The sequence below is a fragment of the Globicephala melas genome, chromosome 11 (assembly GCF_963455315.2).
Source record: "Globicephala melas chromosome 11, mGloMel1.2, whole genome shotgun sequence".
NCBI classification, from domain to species: Eukaryota; Metazoa; Chordata; class Mammalia; order Artiodactyla; family Delphinidae; genus Globicephala; species Globicephala melas.
In genome coordinates, this window is record NC_083324.2 from 30553721 (window position 1) to 30579242 (window position 25522).

At 38.4% G+C, this 25522-nt stretch overlaps 1 protein-coding gene across 12 annotated transcripts in view; it reads left to right on the forward strand.

Annotated features, from left to right (window-relative positions):
- CFAP20DC (CFAP20 domain containing) overlaps nt 1-25522 on the forward strand; it is a 352715-nt gene that overhangs the window by 120147 nt on the left and 207046 nt on the right. For all 12 annotated transcript variants that reach the window (XM_060308448.1, XM_060308451.1, XM_060308450.1 and 9 more), the window contains one exon: nt 20379-20516. In XM_060308448.1, the coding sequence (XP_060164431.1) occupies nt 20379-20516 (138 nt within the window). The remainder of the gene's footprint in view (nt 1-20378; nt 20517-25522) is intronic.

A 25522-nucleotide genomic window follows, 5' to 3' on the forward strand; every position in this document is an offset into this window, starting at 1 on the left:
TTTCAGAGAGATTTACCAGTAAGATTCATAATATAGATCCTCAGGGAGGATAAAGAATTGGCTGTCCTAGGAGAGGGTTCAATATGATGGCATATAGGAAGATACTGAACTCACCTCCTTCCACAGACACAACAAATCTACAACTACATATGGAATAATTGTCTCAGAAAGGACCTGAAAACTGGATGAATAGAGTCTCCACAACAAAGGGTTAAAGGACAGCATCAAGACAGGTAGGAGAGGCAGAGATAAGTCTGCGCAAGGGAAAAAAACCACACCCCAGCCACAGAAATCCACAAATGGGAGCCATCACAAGGTTATGGATCTTTTTCCTGAGGAGAAGGATATTTGAGCTTCACATCAGGCACCCCAGCCGCTAGGTCCTACACAGGAGAGACAAGACCTCAAAACACCTGGCTTTGAAAACCAATGGAGAATATGTCCAGGAAAACTATAGAACTGCAGGGATCAGAAACCCACTCTTAAAGGGCTCACATGCAGACCCACCAGACCCAAAAACCAGTTGACCCACAGGACACAAACACCAATTGAAAAGCACATGGATCATAGGTGAAGGGGTCCTACTTACTAATCTCGAAGCGTCTGCTGGAGAGGAAGGAACCAGTTGAGACACTCTCCCAGGACTGAAACACTCCCAGGAAAACCCCCGTCCCCTGCATCAGCAGGCGGACTCTCAACCAATACGCCACCAGGGAAGCCCTAATCTGCCAATTTTTGATTCACTTTGCAATCTTGGGCTAGTTTGTAATGTCAGCGCTGGCAAGCACCATTTTGGAATTCTCCCTCTAATCTATTATGCCAGTGGGCGCACCCTGCTGGGAACCCTACCCTTAGGGCTATGCCTTGGCTGGGCACTGCAGCCAGTCTAGGGACCAGCCCCACCCACCAGTGTACCACCGCAACTCCAAAACTAGAAGGCACACACAGCCCACATAGGGAGGCAGCCATTGAATGCTTGGCTCTGGTGGCCAAGCAGGATTGTGCTTCTGAGACCCACAGGACATGTCCTAAATAAGACCACTCCTTCAAGACTGGGAGAGATAGCTGATTCACCTGATACATAGAAACAAACAGAGAATAAAGCAAAATAAGGAGACAGAGGAATATGTTCCAATTGAAAGAATAATATAAGACCTCAGAAAAAGAAATAAATGAAATAGAGATAAGAAGTCTCCTGACAAAGAGTTCAATGATGGTCATAAAGTTGCTTATCAAACTTGGAAGAAGAATGAATCAACACAGTGAGGACTTCAACAAAGAGAAAGTATAAGAAAGTACCAAAGAGAAGTAATAACTGAACGGAAAAATACACTAGAGGGGTTCAACAGCAGACTGGATGAGATAGCAGAATGAATCAGTAAGCTTAAGACAAAGCAATGAAAATCACTCAGACCGACCAGCAAAATGAGAAGAAAATTTTAAAAGTGAAGATACCTTAAGGGACCTTTGGAACAACATCAAGTGAAATAACATTTGCATTATAGGGATCCCAGAAGGAGAAGAGAGAAAGAGCCAAGACAATTATTTGAAGAAATAGTGGCTGAAAACTTCCCTAATATGGGGAAAGAAATAGACATCCAGGTCCAGGAAGCATAGAGTTCCAAATAAGATGAACCCAAAGAGACACACACACCAAGACACATTATAATTAAAATAGTAAAAGTTAAGGGTAAAGAGAGAATCCTAAAAGCAGCAAGAGAAAAACAACTCGTTACATACTAAAGCCCACAAGGCTCTTAGCAGATTTTTTAGCATAAACTATACAGGCCAGAAGAGAGTGGCTTGGCATATTCAAAGTGCTAAAAAGAAAAAAAGTCCAACCGAGAAGTCTTAGCAAGGTTATCATTCAGAATTGAAGGAGAGAGTAAGAGTTTCCAAGATAAACAAAAGCTAAAGGAATTCATCAACACTAAGCCAGCCCTACAAGAAATATCAAAGGGACTTCTTTAAGCTGAATAAAAAATAGCACTAATTAATAATAAGAAAATGTATGAAAGTGAAAGTCTCACTAAGAAAAGGTAGATATATAATAAAGGTAGTTGGTCAATCACTTATAAAGCAAGCATGAAGATTAAAGGACCAAAATAGTAAAATTACGATCATTAGTTAAGGGAAGCATACAAAAAGATGTCATCAAAAGTACAAAACATGGGGCTTCCCTGGTGGCGCAGTGGTTGAGAGTCTGCCTGCCGATGCAGGGGACACAGGGTCGTGCCCCAGTCCGGGAGGATCCCACATGCCGCAGAGTGGCTGGGCCCGTGAGCCATGGCTGCTGAGCCTGCGCGTCTGGAGCCTGTGCTCCGCAATGGGAGAGGCCACAACAGTGAGAGGCCCGCGTACTGCAAAAAAAAAAAAAAAAGTACAAAACATGGGGAGGGGTAGTAAAAAGATAAAGCTGTGGAATGTGTTCAAAATTAAGTTGCCACCAACTTAAAACTGGCTACAGTTTACATAGGATGCTGTATGTGAACCTCACAGTAACCACACACACAAAAACTTTATAGCAAATACACAAAAGAAAATGAGAAATGAATCTAAACATAGCACTAAAGAAAACCTTTGAGACACAAAGGAAGAGAGAAAGAGAAGAAAGAAACAGAGAGGAACTACAATAAGAGCCATCTTCTCAATAAACACAGAAAAAGCATTTGATAAAATTCAACATTTGTTTATGATAAAGACTCTCAACAAAGTGGGTATGGAGGAAACTACCTCAACATAATAAAGACCATGTATGACAAGCCCACACCTAACATCACACTCAACAGTGAAAAGATGTAATCTTTTCCTCTAAGATTAAGAACAAGACAAGGATGCCCACTCTCACCACTTTTATTCAACATAGTATTGGAAGTCCTATCAAGACCGGTTAGGCAAGGAAAAGAAATAAAAGGCATCCAGATTGGAAAGGAATAAGTTAAACTGTCACTATTTGCGGAAGACATGATATGATATATAGAAAACCCTAGGGGCTTCCCTGGTGGCGCAGTGGTTGAGAGTCCGCCTGCCAATGCAGGGGACACGGGTTTGTGCCCCGGTCTGGGAAGATCCCACATGCCGTGGAGCAGCTGGACCCGTGAACCATGGCCGCTGAGCCTGTGTGTCCAGAGCCTGTGTTCCACAACGGGAGAGGCCACAGCAGTGAGAGGCCTGCGTACCGCAAAAAAAAAAAAAAAAAAGAAAACCCTAAAGACTTCTCCGGAAGAAATGGTGGAATAAATTTAGTAAAGTCACAAGAAACAAAATCAATATACATAAATTTGTGGCATTTCTATACACTAATAATGATCTGTCAGAAAGAGAAATTAAGGAAACAGTCCCTTTTTACAGTTGCATCAAAAGGAATAAAACACCTACTAATAAATTTAACCAAGGAGGTAAAATATCTGAATACTAAAAACTATAAGACACTGATGAAAGAAATTAGAGAAGACACAAATAAATGGAAAGATATTCTGTGTTCATGGATTGGAAGAATTAATATTGTTAAAAAGTTCATACTACCCAAAGCAATCTGAAGATTCAGTGCAATCCTTATCAAAATTTCAATAGCATATTTCACAGAACTAGACCAAATAATTCTAAAATTTGTATGGAACCACGGAAGATTTCAAATAGCCAGGACAATCTTGAGAAAGAAGAACAAAGCTGGAGGTATCATGCTTCTTGATTTCAAGCTTGACTACAAAGCTCTAGTAATCAAAACAGTATGGTACTACCATAAGAACAGATACACAGATCAATGAAGCAGAATTGAGAGCCCAGAAATAAACCCACATATATGTGGACAATTAATTTACAACAAAGGAGCAAAGAACATACAGTGGAGAAAGGATAGTCTCTTCAGTGAATGGTGCAAGGAAAACTGGATAGCCACATGCAAAATGTAAGGAGACCAGTATTTTACACCATACATTAAAGTTAACTCAAATGGATTAAAGACTTGAATGTAAGACTTGAATCCATAAAATTCCCAGAAGAAAACATAGTAACCTCATTGACATTGTTCTTAGTGATGTTTTTGTGGAACTGACTCCAAAGGCAAGGGAAACAAAAGCAAAAATAAACAAATGGAACTACATCAAGCTAACAAGCTTCTGCACAGCAAAGGAAATCATCATCGAAATAAAAGGCACCCTACTGAACAGGAGGAGTTATTTGCAAATCATATATCCAGTAAGTGGTTAATATCCAAAATACATAAAGAATACAGACAAGGGACTTCCCTGGTGTTGCAGTGGTTAAGAATCCACCTGCCAGTGCAGGGGACACAGGTTCGATCCCTGGTCCAGGAAGATCCCACATGCCGTGGAGCATCTAAGCCTGTGTGCCACAGTACTGAGCCTGTGCTCTGGAGCCCACAGCCACAACTACTGAGCCCACACACCCTAGAGCCCGTGTGCCACAACTACTGAGCCTGCATGCTGCAATTACTGAAGCCTGCATGCCTAGAGCCTATGCTCTGCAACAAGAGAAGCCACCACAAGGAAAAGCCCGCACAGCACAATGAAGAAACAACACAGCCAAAAAAAAAAAAAAAAAGAATACAGACAACAACAACAAACCTGATTAAAAAATGGGCAGAGGGTCTGACTAAACATTTTTCCAAAGAAGACATACAGATGTTCAACAGGCACATGAAAAGATGTTCAGCATCACTAATTATTAGGGAAATGCAAATCAAAACAACAATGAGATATCACCTCAGATCTCTAAGATTGACTGTTATCAAAAAGACAAGAAATAACAAATGCTGGAAAGGATGTGGAGAAAAAGGAACCCTCATACACTGTTGGTGGGACTGTAAATCAGTGAAGCCACTATGGAGAACAGCATGGAGAGTCCTCAGATAATTAAGAAGAGAACTACCATATGATCCAGATATTTCACTTCTGGGTGCTTATCTAAAGAAAACAAAAACATTAAGATATATGCACCCCTATGTTCATTGTAGCATTATTTACAATAGCCAAGATATGGAAACAGCCTAAGTGTCTATTGATGGATGAATAAATAAAGATGTTGTGGTATATAAACACAGTGGAATTCTACTCAGCCACAAAAAAGAACAAAATCCTGCCACTTGCAACAACTGGATGAACCTTGAAGGTATTATGCTAAGTGAAATAAGTCAGATGGAGAAAGACAAATACTGTATGATTTCACTTATATGGGGGATCTAAAAAAACAAAACAAATGAGCAAACAAAATAAAACAAAAATAAACTCCTAGTTACAGAGATCAGATTGGTAATTACCAGAAGGGAAGAGTTTGGGGGAGTGGGCAAAATGGGTGAAGGGGGTAACTAGACTTGTGGTAGTGATCACTTTATAGTATATACAGATGTCAAATTATAATGCGGTACCCTTGAAACATATCTTTTTTTTTTAAAATAAACTATAACAATATTAACACAGCTATCATGTTAAAAAAAAAAAAAAAAGAACTGTCAGCCCTAGGTACTGCTATAGGCAGGGATAAAGGGTATGGCTAAAAACAGGTAGATTGGTTAGAATTCTGTATCGGTTGCTATAGGACCCCAGATCCCCTCTCCAACTCTATATAACGATGCAACAGGACCTTTATCCTCTAGAGATGCTAAAGTAGAGTGCCTGAACTCAGGTACATCGAATATATGGTAGATAGACACCAAAACTAATAGGAAGAAGTAAATAGATAAGTTAGGAATAGATACCTGTTTTTCTCAGAGTTAAGAAAATATATTGCATCTATAAAATAATAATTTTTCCTGCTTTACTCCAGTAAACATTTTATTGAAGTATATTATATTATACACTTTTATATACATATAGAAACATTTATAAATTGTAGGCATACAGCATGAGGAATTACCATAAAGTGAGCACATTTGTTAACCACCACCCAGGTCAAGAAATAGGACATTATAAGCAGCCTAGAAGCCCTCTTTATGTCCCATCCCAATCATAGTCATCTTCCTTCTTCTGAGAGGTAACTCTATCCTTACCTCTAACACCACATATTAATTTTACCTATTTTTGAACTTTATATAAATGGAATCATATGGTACATACTATTCCATAAATACATTCTTCCCAGTACACATAGAGATTCATTTATGTTGGTGCTGATCTTCAGTACTGTATAGTATGCCATTGTATGTATATTCCACAATTAATTTTTCCATTTTAGGCTGTTTCCAGTAGTGCTGCTTGAATCATTCTACATTTCTCTTGGAGCATCTATGTAGGCATTTCTTTGGCTATTTAGTAAGGAGCTGAATGAATACATACTTTAACATTCTTAATTTCAGTTATTATTTTTTTAATTCTAGAATTTTATTACATTCTTTTTTATAGTTTCCATTCCTCAACTGAAATCCTTTATTTTGTTATCTAATTCCTGAAATATATTAATCGGAGTTATTTTTAAAGGCCATGGCTCATAATTCCAATACGTGACTCTCCTGTGGGTCTGTTTCTATTGCCTGTTTTAGTCTTGGTGTTGTCTCCTGGTATGCCTGGTAAGTTTCAAGTGAACACTGCACACTTGAAATCAAAAACTATAGAGTTATTTTTAGACTTTGTATTGTATTGTCTTCCTCTGGAGATGTAAAACCAAAAATATAAAATAAAAAGGAAGACGTTCAAAAAACTGAAAATAGGATGGAAATGTTAAGAATATTAGAAGTTAGTACAAGAGGTTAACCATCAGAGTAATAGGATTCCAAGATGAGAGACTAGAGAAAACAGAAATGATGAAATATAAGATTTCCCAAAATTGAAGGCCAGATATTTTCAGTACACATAACTCATCAAAAAAAAGACTCACTATTGTGTAATTTCAGAACAGGAGGGGAAAAAAAAAAGATCCTTTAAGCTTCCAGGATTTTTTTAAATACATACAGTGGTTATATACAAAGGGTTACAAATAAGAATGATGTCTGACTTTATACAGCAATCTTAAATGGTAGAAGACCTTGAAACTATATCTTCAGAAGCCAAAGGGAAATTATTTAGAAAAATTATTACTTAGAATTCTACATCCATCCAGTCTATCAATTAAATGAGTATAGAATGAAGATATTAGCAGACATGCAAGGTCTCAAAAATTTATTTACATCCTTTCTCAGAAAAGATCCAGAAGACATTCTCCACAAAAATTAAGGAATAAATCAAGAAAAAGGCATATAGGGGACCCTATAAGAAACAGAAGATTTCATCCAATAGAAAAGCGAAGCAAATTTTCAGAATTATGGTTAAAGGTATTCAAGGCACGACACTTATAAAACATATCTAGAGAACGGTCAGTCCGTATTTTCGCAGAAAAAAATGGAGCTTCCAAGAGGAAAGTCTTCAGGAAAAGAATGTATCTGATAGAGTATGGTGTGTTTGAACAAAATCAGTTGTGATTTTACAGTGCTGATGGGGAGTTTGGGAAGAATTAATGTTAGGAATGTAGCAAAACCCATGACAAAACAAAACAGTGATCAACTACAAGGGGAAAAAAATGCACAAGAAAAGATATGTAATCATAGTATATCATGTGGCTAAGATATGCACAACATTTTTTTTAACATCTTTATTGGAGTATAATTGCTATACAATGGTGTATTAGTTTCTGCTGTATAACAAAGTGAATCAGCTATACGTATACATATATCTCCATATCTCCTCCCTCTTGCGTATCCCTCCCACCCTCCCTATCCCACCCCTCTAGGTGGTCACAAGCACCAAGCTGATCTCCCTGTGCTATGAAGCTGCTTTCCACTAGCTATCCCTTTTACACTTGGTAGTGTATATATGTCCGTGCTACTCTCTCACTTTGTCCCAGCTTACCCTTCCCCCTCCCCGTGTCCTCAAGTCCACATTCTACGCCTGCACCTTTATTCCTGTCCTGCCCCGAGTTTCTTCAGAACCTTTTTTTTTTTTTTTAGATTCCATATGTATGTGTTAGCATACAGTATTTGTTTTCCTCTTTCTGACTTACTTCACTCTGTATGACAGGCTCTAGGTCCACCCACCTCACTACAAATAACTCAATTTCGTTCCTTTTTATGGATTAGTAATATTCCATTGTATATATGTGCCACATTTTCTTTATCTATTCATCTGTCGATGGACACTTAGGTTGCTTCCATGTCAAAAAGACAACCCTCAGAATGGGAGAAAATATTTGCAAACAAAGCAATTTATAAAGGATTCATCTCCAAAATATATAAGCAGCTCATGCAGCTCAATATCAAAAAAACAAACGGCCCAATCCAAAAATGGGCAGAAGACCTAAATAGACATTTCTCCAAAGAAGATATACAGATTGCCAAGAAACACATGAGAGGATGCTCAACATCACTACTCATTAGAGAAATGCAAATCAGAACTACAATGAGGTATCACCTCACACCAGTCAGAATGGCCATCATCAAAAAATCCACAACACTTTTTTAAACAGATTTATTTTTTAGAGAATTTTTAGATTCACAGCAAAATTGAGTGGAAAGGACAGAGGGTTTCCACATGCTCCTTGTTCCCACGCGTGCAGTCTCCCCATCTATGACCACCCATACTAGAGTGGTACATTCCTTACACTTGAACCTACACTGACACATCATTGTCACCCAATGTCCATAGTTTACATTAGGGTTCACTCAGTGTTGTACATTCTGTGGGTTTTGACAAATGAATAATGACATGTATCCACAATTATAGCATCATACAGAATAGTTTCATTGCCCTAAAAGTCTTCTGTGCTCTACCTGTTCATCCTTCCCTCCCCATTAGTGCCTGGCAACCATTGATCTTTGTACTGTCTCCATAGTTTTGGCTTTTCCAGAATGTCACATAGTTGGAATCATGTAGCATGTAGCTTTCAGAATGACTTTTTCACTTAGTAATATGCATTTAAGGTTCCTGCATGTCTTTTCATAGTTTTATAGCCCATTTCATTTTAGTGCTGAATAATATTCCATTGTCTGGATGTACCACAGTTTACTTATCCATTCATCTCCTGAAGGATATATTGGTTGCTTCCACATTTTGGCAATTATAAATAAAACTGCTATAAACATTCTTGTGTAGGTTTTCAGTATGGACATAAATTTTCAACTCATTTGGGTCAATACCAAGGAGCACGTTGCTGGTTCATATGTTAAGAGTATGTTTAGTTTTGTAAGAAACTGACAAACTGTCTTCCAAAGCAGCTATAACATTTTGTATTCCACCAGAAATGAATGAGAGTCCCTGTTGTTCCACATCCTTGCCCACATTTGGTGTTGTCAGTGTTTTGGATTACTGCCACTCTAAGATGTACAATGGCACGATTTTTTTACACAGTCTTAATAATTAAAACACTAAATAATAACTTATCCCCAAATTATGTAAAATCATGTTTGGGGGATGTGGGGAAGAAAGAGAGGAGAGGAGGTATTATAGTGGTTTAATAATGCTGAATTTTCTTTTTCCAAAATAGGAAATCAGAGATATCATCTAAAACTATTAAGTGCAGAAATGGCAATATAAAGCTACCATTTATAAATACGGAAGTAAATACCGGAAGATTTAGCACATATAAATGAAAGGCTTGGAAATAGTTGCCTCTGCATTGCAGGGCTGGTGGATGTGTGAGGTGGGAGGGCAGCAGTTAGGGCATGATGGTATGATGTTTTTTTTCTCATAATTTTATAGTACTACTTGAATTTTTTTTAAAATAAATTTATTTATTTATTTTTGGCTGCATTGGGTCTTCGTTGCTGCTCATGGGCTTTTCTCTAGTTGTGGAGAGTGGGGGCTACTCTTCGTTGCGGTACGTGGGCTTCTCATTGCAGTGGCTTCTCTTGTTGCGGAGCACGGGCTCTAGGCGCGCCGGCTTCAGTAGTTGTGGCACACGGGCCCAGTAGTTGTGGCTCACGGGCTCTAGAGCACAGGCTCAGTAGTTGTGGCACACGGGCTTAGTTGCTTCACGGCATGTGGAATCTTCCCAGACCAGGGCTCGGACCCATGTCCCCTGCATAGGCAGGCAGATTCTTAACCACTGCACCACCAGGGAAGTCCCGTACTACCTGAATTTTTGAACAATATATGTGAATTTTGTTTGATAAGTAGATTTTAAGTGAATGGATAATTTATAAATATTTCCAAAGAACAAGAATTGGCGTAATTTCTTTCATGTTTTCAGAAGGCCTGAAAAGAAGCCTTATGAATGTGGCATCTCAGATCACCTGAAAGGCTCTGAACAGACTTGGGGAAGTATGCTGTGCTTCAGGGTACTGTGGAGTATAACCCCATTTAGCTGCCAGTATTTAACCTTGTACAAATACTGACCCTATCTCTGTGCTTCAGTTTCCTCATTAGTAAAATGAGGATAATAATTGTTCCCTTGTTAGATAAATACTATTATTATAGTCTCAGTGAAAGTATAATGTATGTAAATCAAGTACATCTTGGAGAAATTAAATTGATATTGTAGAGCCTAAAGATTTCGATTAATATTTCCACAGTCTATTGCTTTGATCATGTACTAAGTTTGTGGTTTTGTTTGAGTTTTGAATATCTCTGTGCTTTGTTTGCTCAATAATTACTATAAGGTTGTGGTAAAGATACAACCAAATACAAAATATATATGAAAAGACATAAACTGTAATATAGTGTGTAGATGCTAAACATTTGTCTGCCTTCTACACATCAGGCACTGGGATGAGCACAGCCCCTGCTTCAAGGAGCTCAGGGTCTCACAGGGAAACTTACATGTATGTGTAATTTATAGTACCTGGTGGAAGTTTGTCTAATGGGCTTGACAGACAGTGAGGGAAGAGGCTGGAGCATTGACCATTTACTGGAGAGAGCCACTTGGTGGGGCGCTTGGATTTCACAGATCTGTCAGGTTAAGAAAAACTTGAGTACTAGCATAGTGATGACACCTTTTGAATTTGCCAAATCAGTGCGTTAAAACAAGCAAACAAATAAGAAAAACTACAGTTATTCTGATTGTTTTACTAAATGCAAGGACATTTACACATACACACATGAGAAGTTATAAATTTCAGAATAAAGTCTCACATTTTCACCACAGACCAGTGAATATGACTTCGTGGATCAGTATCTATCTATATCCCAGTGTCTGGTCTATAGTTACCTAGAGAAATAAACTTTCCAAGCTGCCTGCTAAAATAAAAACAAAAATTTTCCAAGTTATGAAAGCGGACAATGAGAAGATAAAGCATTTCAGGCAGAAGAAAGAGCATATATGTATAAAGGCCTGGCATTATGAAACGATCCGATGTGTTCAAGGAACGGGGAGTTCAGTATGATACATGGCAGAGGTGGGGGGTATGGTATAATATAGTATTGCATTATTAGACTTCATACTTTGGGTGACATAAAAATGTAGAACAGGCTCCTGTCCTCAGAGTTCACTGTATAATTATTGACAATAGAAAAGTTAACAATATAAGAGTTCATTCTGAAGACAGATAAAAAAGGACAAAGGATTACACAGTATGGGGCAAACTGAGTGTCCGTGGTCAAGGAGGTTGGCAGCAGAAGTAATAATCGTGATGATGATGATGATAGAAGCAGTGGCTGTTATAAACACTTTACATATATGAAGTTAGATTAGATTAATATTTATAACAACTCTACAAGACGGATAGTACTACTATCCCCATTTTATAGATAGGGAAACTGAGGCACAGAGAAGTCAGGATATGTGCCCAGTGTCACATAACTGCTAAGTAGTAGAGACAGGATTTAAACCCTGGCAGTCGGACTCCAGAATTTATACTCCTAATTACTACAGCGCACTGCCTGTCATGGAAGGATAGAAAAGAGGGGAAATTTTAAAAGGAAATATACAAGAGATGTCATGTAATAAGAATTCGAGGATTTGGTAAGTGGCTGTGTTGAGGGTATCTGTATTACAATAAGTGATGAATGTCCCTTTGTCTTTCTTACTGAAAGAGAGGGGTCATTCTATTCTGCAGAAACAGATTACTCAGTCATAGTGTTGAGACTTTTATCCAAGGAAACTTTTTTTATGTGTTTCTTACATTCCATTCTCAGGTTCAGTTTTAAAATATTATATTAAATGTGTACTTAAGCTCACTGTGTGGTCCTTGGCTTATTTAAACTGCTACCATTTCACTCTAGGACCTCTCAAACTCACCTAAGCTAGGAAATGTTGCCTAATTCCCTTGCTGTTCTCTGTTACACAGTGGGATATAATAGAAAGTGAGTTATTGGAACCTAAAACGGCAATTAACCAGTTTTTTAGTTGCCCAGAGGAATGACTTATGTTGGACAAGTAGTAAAGCATGCTGATTCAATTTAGTTTATTACTTTTATGGTTCCCAAGGGGACATAGACTGGCATTTGCACAACTGAATTATTGATTATCTTGTATCATTCTGCATTTTTTAAAAAACACACTATATGTGTAGATAGATAAGAGAAAGACAAAGGAGAGAAAAGAGAACAGATGAGAGAAAAGAAGTAATGATCCATTAAGCATGAACTTATGCTATGCCAATGACAGTTTTACACATTTCCTGACTCCCCAGTCTCCCCAGTTCATTGTTCTCTCTAAAAGATCAGGACTGGGGAGTATGTGTTCTGTGTTTAGAAATGCAAGAAGAGAAGAATTAAAACTATGATTTAAGACTGAGAGTACTTTGAGGGCATAGACTAGATCTCCACTGTTTTTTTGGGGGAGGGGGAGATCTCCACATTTTTATCTCTAGCACATGAGCTGGCACCAGTAACCTGTCATAAATGTTTGATGAATTAATGAAGTAAGGGCTAGCTAATTGTTTGTTCAATTATCCATTCATTTACTGTCTCTATACAGTAAACCTTTATTGGGTGTCTAGCAATGTGAAGAAAACCATCTGTTCAGAGGCCACAGAAAAAATTAGAAATACTGATGTCTTGCCTTGATAGACTGATTGATCAGGAAAGGGCCCTAGAGATATCTAATCCAATGTCTTAATTATACAGATAAGGAAAACAAGGCCCATGGAAATGAGGCATCTTGTGCCAAGGGTACAGAAGGCGGAACTCGACACCAAGCTTCTGACTGTCCTTTTCTCAGTGCTACACAAGTTTACCTTCCACAATAAGTGCAATGATTTAGTGTTTTTAATCATTAACATTCTTGAGTTTTTTTCCCACCTCTTTTCCTCACCTCCAGGTCAGGTTAGTGCACATCGTATCCGAATCTTGTCAGTTTAAGGCTACATTCCCACTCCTTCCCAAAGAGGAGCTGAACTCAAAATACCCTTGCCTAGCAAACCACTCCAGGGGGAGTAAAGGGGATAAGATCTCAGCATAGCAGAGGTGCCCAGCAGCCAACAGTAGATCCCACAGAAATGTGTCATGAATATCTGTATATCAAGACTCAATTATTCTGATTAAAATACATATTTTATAATTAAGTATTATAAATATTATTTATAATAAAACATTATTTCTCAAAACTTCTAAGGATAACAATTTCATTTACAGTACCATCCAAATAATTAAATACCTAGGAATAAATTTAATCAAGGGCATAAGGACTTGTACACTGAAAACTATGAAACATTGTTAAAACAAATTAAAGAAGACCTACATAAATGGAAAGACATCACACATTCATGCATTGGAAGACATGATATTGTTAAGATTTTCAATATTACCTAAAAAGATCTAGAGATTAAATTCAATCTCTGTCAACATTTCAATGGCCTTTTTTGCAGAAATGGAAAAACTAATCCTGAAATTCATATGGCATTGCAAGAGGACCTGAATACCCAAAAATTCTTGAAAAAGAAGAACAAAGTTGGAGGAGTCATACTTCCCAATTTCAAAACTTACCTCAATGTTACAGAAATCAAAGGAGTTTGCTGTTAGGACTGACATATAGACCAATGGAGCAGAGTTAAGTCCAGAAATAAATTTATACATCTGATTTTGACAAGGATGCCAAGAGCGTTCAATGGGGAGAGAATAGTCTCTTCAACAAACGGTTCAGGGACAGTTACATATCCACGTCCAAAAGAATGAAGTTGGAACCCTACTTCACACAATATATAAATATTGACTCAAAATGGATCAGTGACCTAAATGTAAGAGGTTAAACCATTAAAGTCTTGGAAAAAAAATAGAGATAAATCTTCATGACCTTGGTTTTGGCAATAGATTCTTAGATACGATACCAAAAGCATAGCAACAGGGCTTCCCTGGTGGCGCAGTGGTTGAGAGTCCGCCTGCCGATGCAAGGGACACGGGTTCGTGCCCCAGTCCGGGAGGATACCACATGCCGCGGAGCGGCTGGGCCCGTGAGCCATGGCCGCTAAGCCTGCGCGTCTGGAGCCTGTGCTCCGCAATGGGAGAGGCCACAACAGTGACAGGCCCGCGTAACGCAAAAAAAAAAAAAAAAAGCATACCAACAAAATTTTCAAAATAGATAACTTATACTTTATCAAAATTAAAAACTTTGTATATCAAATGACATTATCAAGAAAGTGAAAAGACAGCCTACAGAATGGGAGAAAATATTTGTAAATCATGTATCTGATAGAATATATATTCTGGTTCTTAAATAGAGTGTACATATATATTCTGATGTATTCTAGTATCTGTAATATATAACACAACAACAAAATGACAACCCAATTTTTTAACATGGTCAAAAGACTTAAATATATCTCCAAAAGAGATATACAAAAGAAGATAATACAAATGTCAGGCAACAAACATAAATGCTAAACATCATTGGTCATTAGGGAAATACAAATTAAAACCACGGTGAGTTACCACTTTACACCCACTAAGACGGCTATAATTTTTTTAATGGAAAGTAAGTGTTAGCAAGTGTGGAGAGAAATTGGAACCTTCATACATTGCTGATGGGAATGCAGAATTGTTGTCCCAGTGTGGAAAACATTTTGGCAGTTCCTTAAAAATTTAAACACAGAATTGCCATATAACCCTGCAATTCCACTCCTAAGTATATACCCCACAAAATGGAAAACAGATACATGTACATGCATGTTTATAACAGCATTATCTATGATAGCCAAAATGTGGAAACAGACCACATGTCCATCAGTGGATGAATGGTTTAACAAAATTTGGTAAGTACTATTCACACAGACACAAAAGGACACATATTGTTTGATTCCATTTATATGAAATATCCAGAATAGATAAATCCATAGAGACAAGATTGTAGATTTGTGGCTGCCACGGACTGGGGGCCAGAGAGAATGGGGAGATACGCGTTAATGGGTAAGTACATTGTGAGTATACTATATGCCACTGAGTCTTTTATCTTAAAATGCTTAATTTTAGGTTAAAATGAATTTCTCCTCATTTTTTTTAAAAAAGCTTCAATGGAATGATTCATTCAAGATAGCCAAGTTTTTGTGTAGTTCCTTTAAACATCAAAACCTTTTATTATTAAAAACAAAACAAAAACACACATACTAAGATGTGGTGGTTTTGTCACCATTGTAATGAAATAATTTACGTAAGTATTTGTCTATTATTAATAGTAAACATTTATATAGCACTTGCTGTGTACCAGGCACTATTCTTATCCTCTTGTATACATTAAGCTCATTTAATCGTCACAGTAACCATATGAGGAAAGTGTTATTTTTATATCCATGTTTCACAGATAAGGAGAGCAGGGCACAGCAAGGTAAATTACAATGCTAGGATCACACAACCACTTGGTAGAGCCAGAATGTGAACCCAGGATGCCTTGCTCCAGAATCTGTGCTTTTAACCACAATCATATACTGCTTCTTAAAAATCTTTCCACATTTATACAGTAAACTCCATAAAGCAGGGATTTAAATCCATGTCAGGCCCAGAGAAAATCTGATAGTTTTATGGTAAGTGAATGAATGAACAAGCAAAAAATGAACCAACTTTGTACCAAAATTGTTATAGATTAAATGTGTCCCCCTAGAATTTATATGTGCCCTAATAAAAGAGATCCCAGAAAGCTCCCTCTCCCTTTCCACCATGTGAGGTTTTAGCAGGAAGCCATCTAAGAACGAGGAATAGGACCCTCATCAGACATCAGATCTGCTGGTGCCTTGATCTTGGGCTTCTCAGCCCCTAGAACTATAAGAAATAAATTTATTATTTATAAGCCACTCAGTCTGCAGTATTCTGTTATAGCAGCCCAAACAAAAACAAATATCCTGGCAGTTAGAAACTTTTATGTTTTCTGCTTGGCTCTCACTGGTATTTCAGAGAGGGGAGATTTGATATAAGTAAGGCACTGTGCCAGGCACTGCAGATAGGTAAGATGAATATAGTTGAGTCCAGAATCAGTGAACTATTACAAAATTGGTACTTACTTAAACTGCAATGAATTATGAGTAGCCTTAAGTGGAAATAGGTCTATAAATCTCACTATTTTATAAGGCATTTCCCCCCAGTAAAATGGGGATGGTGGGTTTTTTGTTTTTTTTTCTGGTATGTGGGCCTCTCACTGTTGTGGCCTCTTCCGTTGCAGAGCACAGGCTCCAGACACGCAGGCTCAGTGGCCATGGCTCAGGGGCCTAGCCGCTCCGCGGCATGTGGGATCTTCCTGGACTGGGGCACGAACCCGCGTCCTCTGCATCGGCAGGCGGACTCTCAACCACTGTGCCACCAGGGAGGCCCGGGATGGTGGGTTTTAATGCATAAAGTGCTGTATATATGTATTTAAATTGATGACTTAATTTTTAAAGCTAGTTAAGATCTTCATCAGGGGTATTAAACACCTATAGAATGGTTCATTTTATTATGACTTTATTGCTAAAGACGGGAGAACAGGGTTAAAAAGTTACTCAAACATTGCAGTAATACACTATCTCATACTGGGAGCAAAGACATCAACAGAAACTACCATCTGGTTGTGTTTGGATGCTACATGAGCAAATCTGTCAGCTTTCTCATAGCTTTCTCCTTCATATACTATTGCCATTCTGAACTAACCATTCCAGCCAACATTATGTTCTTTCAGATGTGTTAGCAAAAGCAGTTTAAATTCGATTGTATCATTTTTCAGATGTTAATCAAGCAGTCTGCACCGTTCCATACACAGTTCCTTCCGGAAGATAGAACTTGTCTGAAAGAACAAGGCAGACAGGCCTTGGCCCCTTAATATCTGATTGCCAGCTTGATTTGTTACTTGCCCTCTGGGGAGAAAGATGTGCTATCCAAATAAAATGTGCATGCAGTACTTTTCAGGATATAGCTGAACAAAGAACAACCAGAGAAGAAAAACGGAAGACTGGACAGCTGCATTTAGTCTAGGTTGGCTGTTTAAAAGGGGCTTTTGTTCATGACCATTTATTAAGCAACCCCTTTGAACCAGGTGTTGTAGTAAAGATATCATTGGGATTCTCTCACTATTCTGTTTGGCAGAACTATCTTTCTTCCACTTCCTAGAATGCTCCAAAGTCTTTCTGCCTTCAGAGTCTTCAAAAGCTCTTTCCTCTACCTGAATAATTACTTATCCTTTATGACTCGGCTTAAATGTCTCTTTCCCTAACACGCTGTGATGTTGGATTCCCCCACTGCTTTTATAACGTCTTGAACTTTTCTTTCAGAGCACTTAACACAATTATAATTTAAATATTTGTGGTATAACTTGTTTCATATTCTCTGCTAGGTATAAGCTTCAGTAAGGCCGGCACAAGAGTCACTCTGGCTCACCACTGCATTCCCAGCCACTAGATGAAGATGAGGGCCTGGCACATAGTAGAGGCTCAATAAGTATTTACTGAATGATAAAATGAGTAAATGAATGATACAGGCAGACCATACCCTCTAATACTCACAGTTCAGCACGATTTAATTTTTATGTAGGATCTTTGCTGTTTTCAGCATTAATCCTTATTTTTAAATTAAGTTGTAAATGCTTAAAAAATAAAATAACATAACCTAGTAATTGGGCGTGGAGAAGGGGGTTGTTTAGTGGGGAGATGAATTAAGTTCTATTTATGTCTATCAGAACATCCAACTACCAGGTTTAAAGCTCCTTCATAGTTTGGCATCGCAAAAATGAAACTAAGGCCCCTTTCCTCTTTCTCACAAATGAGACTCTCTACAAAGTCTCAAAGTTTGACAGTAGTTGCTGAATGATTAGGCTCTATTTTAAAATAATCAGTACTTTTTTTCTTGGATTTCTTCTTTTATTGAAGGTTTTATACTGCCCACAGTTTCCCTCAATGACTAATCCAATAAATAGTGAGATGTTCTGAGAGCAAAGAGAGAGTAGATACAGAGAAAGGAAAAATGATGCAGAGGGGATTTGAGCCTTTTAATGTGAAATCTGATTTGCATGTCAACCACATTCCTGTAGGATTCAGATTAGAGTTCTGTAATAGTCTCTGCCTTGTTCTATCTTTCATAAAAGCTTATGGAGTTTTGGTTACCAGCATTTGCTGTCTGTCCCTTGTTAGTTGGAAACTCAGCTTTTCTTTTGGATACAGTTCAAACTTTGTATGGCATTATACACCCACACAAGCCCTATGAGCTAAAGTTTCCATGTTTTCTCTTCATAGGATTCAGAATCTTATTAGCCTACAGAATTCTCTCCTCTATTAATATAAAATCTTAGTTTATCAATATTGGCATTGATGTGGAAATTATCTTTTTCTACCTCAGAGAAGTCTGAAATGACATGTCAGATATACATCTGGAGTTAGTCTACTTATTTTCCAAAAGTTTTCTATTTTGAGAATTCATTTACTCAATTACTTTACTAAATGTGGATGACAAATAAGAAATGAATGGACAAAGAATACCTGAAAACTAAGATTTGTAAACCCAGTGGCATTTGTAGTTACTGGAGCATTAGGATATTTAGAAACCATGACACTGCTGATGAGCATTTAAGTTTTTAGCTAAATGACTCATTTTCCTTTTCAAGGTTAGGACATTAAGATCTAATTAGGGAATTGCCATGGCTTGGATGTACAAAACCCTAACATCATTTGCCTTTATATACATGGTTAGAGTTTATACATACTTAAGAATGTTTTTGAGGGATGAATTTGGTTGAATTTTTCTTACTACTCACATTCACATATACACACACCAGATTTTTCCACTAGATTCTAAAAATAGAAACTCTTTCCTAATAAAAATTAAACACAAATTATTCTGAAGAAGAAAATAAAAACTATGCTTAAGCTAATCGTGAAAAGTTATTTTACATTTTGGTATATTTCCTTCTAGTCCTTTTGCCATTCATACATTTTATTTAACGATTTTCTAAAATCGTTAAGTTGAGATAGAGTTTTGGATACGTTACTTTCATTTAACTTCCTGTCTTGAGCCTTTCCCATATCATCAAGCTATCTGCATAAATACAATTTTCTGTGACTCTTTACTGAAAATTCCAGTTGCTTCATTTTTCAGAAATTATAAACACTTATTTACATAGATCTTCATCTGAGTTTCTGATTTGTTTACTTTAGAATAGATTCATAAAGTGAAATTACTGAGTAAAATGCCTTGGACATTTTTAAGGCTTTTGATGTACACAGTAAAATTGCTTTTTGGAATGCTAATAGCAACTTAATTCCTACTTGCTACATATGACAAAGCTTAATATCTTTGCTACAAAATAGATCATATAAATAACTTTTTAAAATGCTATAAAAGTAAAATGGGTTAAGAACATGAACAGAAAATTTACTATAATGAAAACAAATATCCATATAAACATATATGAACAATATTAAATCTCATTGGAAATACAAACTATAATAATGAAAATACTATTTTAATTAAACTATTTTTTTCTTTGAAAGTATTTGAAGGTAGGATGTTAACATTAGGGGAAGCTGGGTAAAGGGTATATTGGAACTGTGTACTACTTTTGTAACTTTTCTGTAAGTCTAAAATTATTTCAAAATAAAAAGTTTAAAAATTGACTCATATAATGGCTCTAGGTGCTTATTCAGTAATGTCATTGTACTTATCGACCTTGTATAAATGAGCCAGTGTACTCCCAGAAACCTTTCTTGGAGCATACCTAGCTAGTTCTTCATTCAAGTACCACTCTAGTATTAAAAAACAAATATAAAATTTTCCAGTCAGTGCTCTCATTTATTGCAGAAGTCTCTGAACCTGTTCCATATGTTAAGTACTCTGTCTCATTTAATCCTTTCTACAGTCCTAGAAAGTGAACATTAAAATTATCATGCTCATTTTACAGATGAGAAAACCAAGCCTGTAAGGTTGAGTAACTCATCTGAAGTTATACTCTAAAATGTTTAAATTTAATTGATTTCATTTATGAGATATGTCCATTTCACAGAAATGGCTTACATTTGGGGAATGAATGGTAGTCTTTATTTTCAACTGGATATGGTGTTCCCTTTCCAACAGATGAACCTACAGACATCATTCCACGAAGCTGCCAACTAACGACAGATGTTCCACAAGTCACACAGCTGCTAAACATGACTAAACTCCGCCAGACTGAAATAAAATTTGGAGGTCATCCTCTAAGTTCAGCAGAATCAGGTATGTACTCAAGCATCTAAATTATAAGCATGTTTATTTGTAAGACCAAAAAGGGGTTGGGGGTGGGGGGTGGAACAGCCTTGTGATGATGCTTTATAGCCTGAGGTTAAATATTAAGTCACTTTAACATCAACTCAAGTCAGTGATGAGTCATTATTTTAAATTTCTCTTCTAGCAACTAAAATATCTTCTCGATTTTTACACGATAAGTGAAACATCCTGGGTTGTTCCTCTCTATTTCCTGTATGCTTCCACGCCCTGCCAGGTATACCTCCCAAACGTCTCTCAAATCTGATCCTATTGCTACTTTCATTGTTCAGGTTCCCCACTGTTACTCACCTCACCCTCCCAGTTAATCTTCACGTTGCTCTCAGATTTCTCTTTCTGATAATAGAAATAGAAATGTGATCGTGTCACTCTTTGATTAAAGACTTTTAATACCTTTCCCATTATCTTAAAGACAGAATGAAAAAACCCTTGGGAACTTACACAAAGCCAACCTCCTCTATTCCAAACTTACTCCACAGTTTCATCTCCAGACCCTTTCTCTCATTTCCCATGTGTTAATTTCTGACCACTCTGGGCTTTCATATGTTTGTATTTTGGGATTGCTGTTTTGTTGGCCTAAAATGGCTTCTTTGCCTTTCTGCCTGGAAAAAACTCCCAATTCATCTTTCTAGATCCAACTCAAATGGTACGTCTTCTATTCTAACAAGCATTGTTCTCCTCTTTTGATGGTTTTTTCTTTCTTTTTTTTTTTTTTGCAATACTTTTTAATTAATATGTCTGCATTCCCCAATTAAGCATGACTTCCTCCAAAATGGCACTGAACCTCATTCTTCTATTCTTCTATATCCCTAGCATCTAACACAGTGCTTGCCATATATTAGGCCAGGGGCTGCAAACTCATATTACCACAGAAGCCAGTCAGAAAACATAAATGAGTAGAGTGGGCTGGATGCCTAGATCTTTGACCCAGAGAAACATTTTCTAATTCAACAGTGAGCCCTGTTGGGAGTGGAGGGGGGCGGTTAGGGGAGAGGCATGAGATAGTTGCTTCAAAGAAGTTGTTTTCTAGTATTGAAACAGTAATACTAACAGCTATGCAAATGATACAATACATGGCAGTTGATGCTCAGCCTCTGTGAGAGAGCTGTAGGGAGTGGTGAGAACTACAGCAAAGTGGATTCTCCTTTTCTGTCTAGAAGGGGCACCTGCAGTTCAGTTCTAGCCAAGTTTTGTCTTGCAAGAACATAGGCCCAGCCTTGCCAGATCTTTCATTCTTTTCAAGAGGACCTCAGTATCCCAATGTTTACGATAACTCTCCCAATTTTAAAAGTATTGTCTAAACTCTAAAATTTTTTGAAAACACTTTGTGGGCCAAAGACAAAATATGCCAGGGCTGCCAGTTTTCTACCTTTATAATAGACACCCATAGCTATTGACCAAATGAATGAATAGTACTTACAAATCAAGAAACCTGTTATTCAGGTGAGTGGTTCTCAACTTCCTATATGTTAGAATCACTTGGGACATTTAGAAAATAACTGATATAGAAAAGAAGGAGAGAAGATGGCAGAAGAGTCAGACGTGGAGATCACCTTCCTCCCCACAAATACGTCAGAAATACATTTACATGTGGAACAACTTCTACGGAACACCTACTGAATGCTGGCAGAAGACCTCAGACCTCCCAAAAGGCAAGAAACTCCCCATGTACCTGGGTAGGGCAAAAGAAAACAGAAAAAAACAGAGACAAAAGAATAGTGCTGGGACCTGCACCAGTGCGAGGGAGCTGTGAAGGAGGAAAGGTTTCCACACACTAGGAAGCCCCTTTGTGGGCGGAGACTGCGGGTGGCAGAGGGGGAAGCTTCGGAGCCGCGGAGGAGAGCACAGCAACAGGGGTGCGGAGGGCAAAGCAGATTCCCACACAGAGGATCGGTGTCGACTAGCACTCACCAGCCCGAGAGGCTTGTCTGCTCACCCACAAGGGTGGGTGGGGCTGGGAGCTGAGGCTCGGGCTTCGGTCGGAGCCCAGGGAGAGGACTGGGGTTGGCTGCGTGAACACAGCATGCAGGGGGTTAGTGCACCACGGCTAGCTGGGAGGGAGTCCAGGGAAGAGTCTGGACCTGCCGAAGAGGCAAGAGATATTTTCTTCCCTCTTTGTTTCCTGGTGCGCGAGGAGAGGGGATTCAGAGCGCTGCTTAAATGAGCTCCAGAGACGGGCGCGAGCCGCGGCTAACAGCACAGACCCCAGAGATGGGCATGAGAGCGCTAAAGCTGCTGCTGCCGCCACCAAGAAGCCTGTGTGCGAGCACAGGTCACTATCCACACACCCCTTCCGGGGGGCCTGTGCAGCCCACCACTGCCAGCGTCCCGGGATCCACGGACAACTTCCCTGCGAGAACGCACGGCGTGTATCAGGCTGGTGCAACGTGACGCCGGCCTCTGCCGCCGCAGGCTCACCCCGCACTCCGTACCCCTCCCTCCCTGGCCTGGGTGAGCCAGAGCCCCCGAAGCAGCTGCTCCTTTAATCGCATCCTGTCTGAGCGAAGAACAGATGCCCTCCGGCGACCTACACGCAGAGGCGGGTCCAAATCCAAAGCAGAACCCCAGGAGCTGTGCGAACAAAGAAGAGAAAGGGAAATCCCTCCCAGCAGCCTCAGGAGCAGCGGATTAAATCTCCGTAATCAACTTGATGTACCCTGCATCTGTGGAATACCTGAATACACAACGAATCATCCCAAATTGAGGAGGTGGACTTTGGGAGCAACGATATATATATATTTTTTCCCTTTTTGTCTTTTTCCCTTTTGTGAATGTGTATGTGTATGCTTCCGTGTGTGATTTTGTCTCTATAGCTTTGCTTTTACCATTTGTCCTAGGGTTCTGTCTGTCTGGATTTTTTTTTCTTTTTCTCTTTTTTTTGCTATAGTTTTAGCACTTATTATCATTGGTGGATTTGTTTTTGGTTTGGTTGCTCTCTTCTTTCCTTTTTTTTTTTATTTTTAAAAATTTTTATAATTTTTTTTAATTTAATAATGTTATTTTATTTTATCTTCTTCTTTCTTTCTTTCTTTCTTTTCTCCCTTTTATTCTAAGCTGTGTGGATGACAGGCTCTTGGTTCTCCAGCCAGGTGTCAGGGCTGTGCCTCTGAGGTGGGTGACCCAAGTTCAGGGCACTGGTCCACAAGAGATCTCCCAGCTCCACGTAATATCAAACAGCAAAAATCTCCCAGAGATCTCCATCTCAACGCCAAGATCCAGCTCCACTCAACGACCAGCAAGCTACAGTGCTGGACACCCTATGCCAAACAACTAGCAAGACAGGAACACAACCCCACCCATTAGCAGAGAGGCTTCCTAAAATCATAATAAGGCCACAGACACCCCAAAACAAACCACCAGACGTGGACCTGCCCACTAGAAAGACAAGATCCAGCCTCATTCACCAGAACACAAGCACTGGTCCCCTCCACCAGGAAGCCTACACAACCCACTGAACCAACCTTACCACTTGGGACAGACACCAAAAACAACGGGAACTACAAACCTGCAGCCTGCGAAAAGGAGACCCCAAACACAGTAAGTTAAATGAGAAGACAAACACACAGCAGATGAAGGAGCGAGGTAAAAGCCCACCAGACCTAACAAATAAAGAGGAAATAAAAGTCTACATGAAAAAGAATTCAGAGTACTGAGAGTAAAGATGATCCAAAGTCTTGGAAATAGAGTGGAGAAAATACAAGAAACGTTTAACAAGGACCTAGAAGAACTAAAGAGCAAGCAAACAGTGACAAACAACACAATAAATGAAATTTAAAATTATCTAGAAGGGATCAATAGCAGAATAACTGAGGCAGAAGAACGGATAAGTGACCTAGAAGATAAAATAGTGGAAATAACTACTGCAGAGAAGAATAAAGAAAAAAATGTAAAGAATTAAGGACAGTCTCAGAGACCTCTGGGACATTAAACGTACCAACATTGGCATTATAGGGGTCCCAGAAGAAGAAGAGAAAAAGAAAGTGACTGAGAAAATATTTGAAGAGATTATAGTTGAAAACTTCCCTAATATGGGAAAACAAATAGTTAATCAAGTCCAGGAAGCAGAGAGAGTCCCATACAGGATAAATCCAAAGGGAAATACGCCAAGACACATATTAAACTATCAAAAATTAAATACAAAGAAAAAAATATTAAAAGCAGCAAGGGAAAAACAACAAATAACATACAAGAGAATCCCCACAAGGTTAACAGCTGATCTTGCAGCAGGAACTCTCCACGCCAGAAGGGAGTGGCAGGACATATTTAAAGTGATGAAGGGCAAAAACCTACAACCAAGATTTCTCTACCCAGCAAGGATATCATTCAGACTTGGTGGAGAAATTAAAACCTTTACAGACAAGCAAAAGCTAAGAGAATTCAGCACCACCAAACCAGCTTTACAACAAATGCTAAAGGAACTTCCCAAGGCAGGAAACACAAGAGAAGGAAAAGACCTACAATAACAAACCCCAAACAATTAAGAAAATGGTAATAGGAACATACGTATTGATAACTACCTTAAATGTAAATGGAATAAATACTCCAACCAAAAGACATAGACTGGCTGAATGGAAACAAAAACAAGACCCGTATATATGCTGTCTACCAGAGACCCACTTCAGACCTTGGGACACATACAGACTGAAAGTGAGGGAATGGAAAAAGATATTCCACATAAATGGAAGTCAAAGAAAGATGGAGTAGCAATTCTTATATCAGACAAAATAAGACTTTAAAACAAAGACTATTACAAGAAACAAAGGCGGACACTACACAATGATCAAGGGATCAATCCAAGAAGAAGATATAACAATTGTAAATATTTATGCATCCAACATAGGAGCACCTCAATATGTAAGGCAAATGCTAAACAGCCATAAAAGGGGAAATCGACAGTAACATAATCATAGTAGGGGACTTTAACACCGCAATTTCACCAATGGACATATCATGCAAAA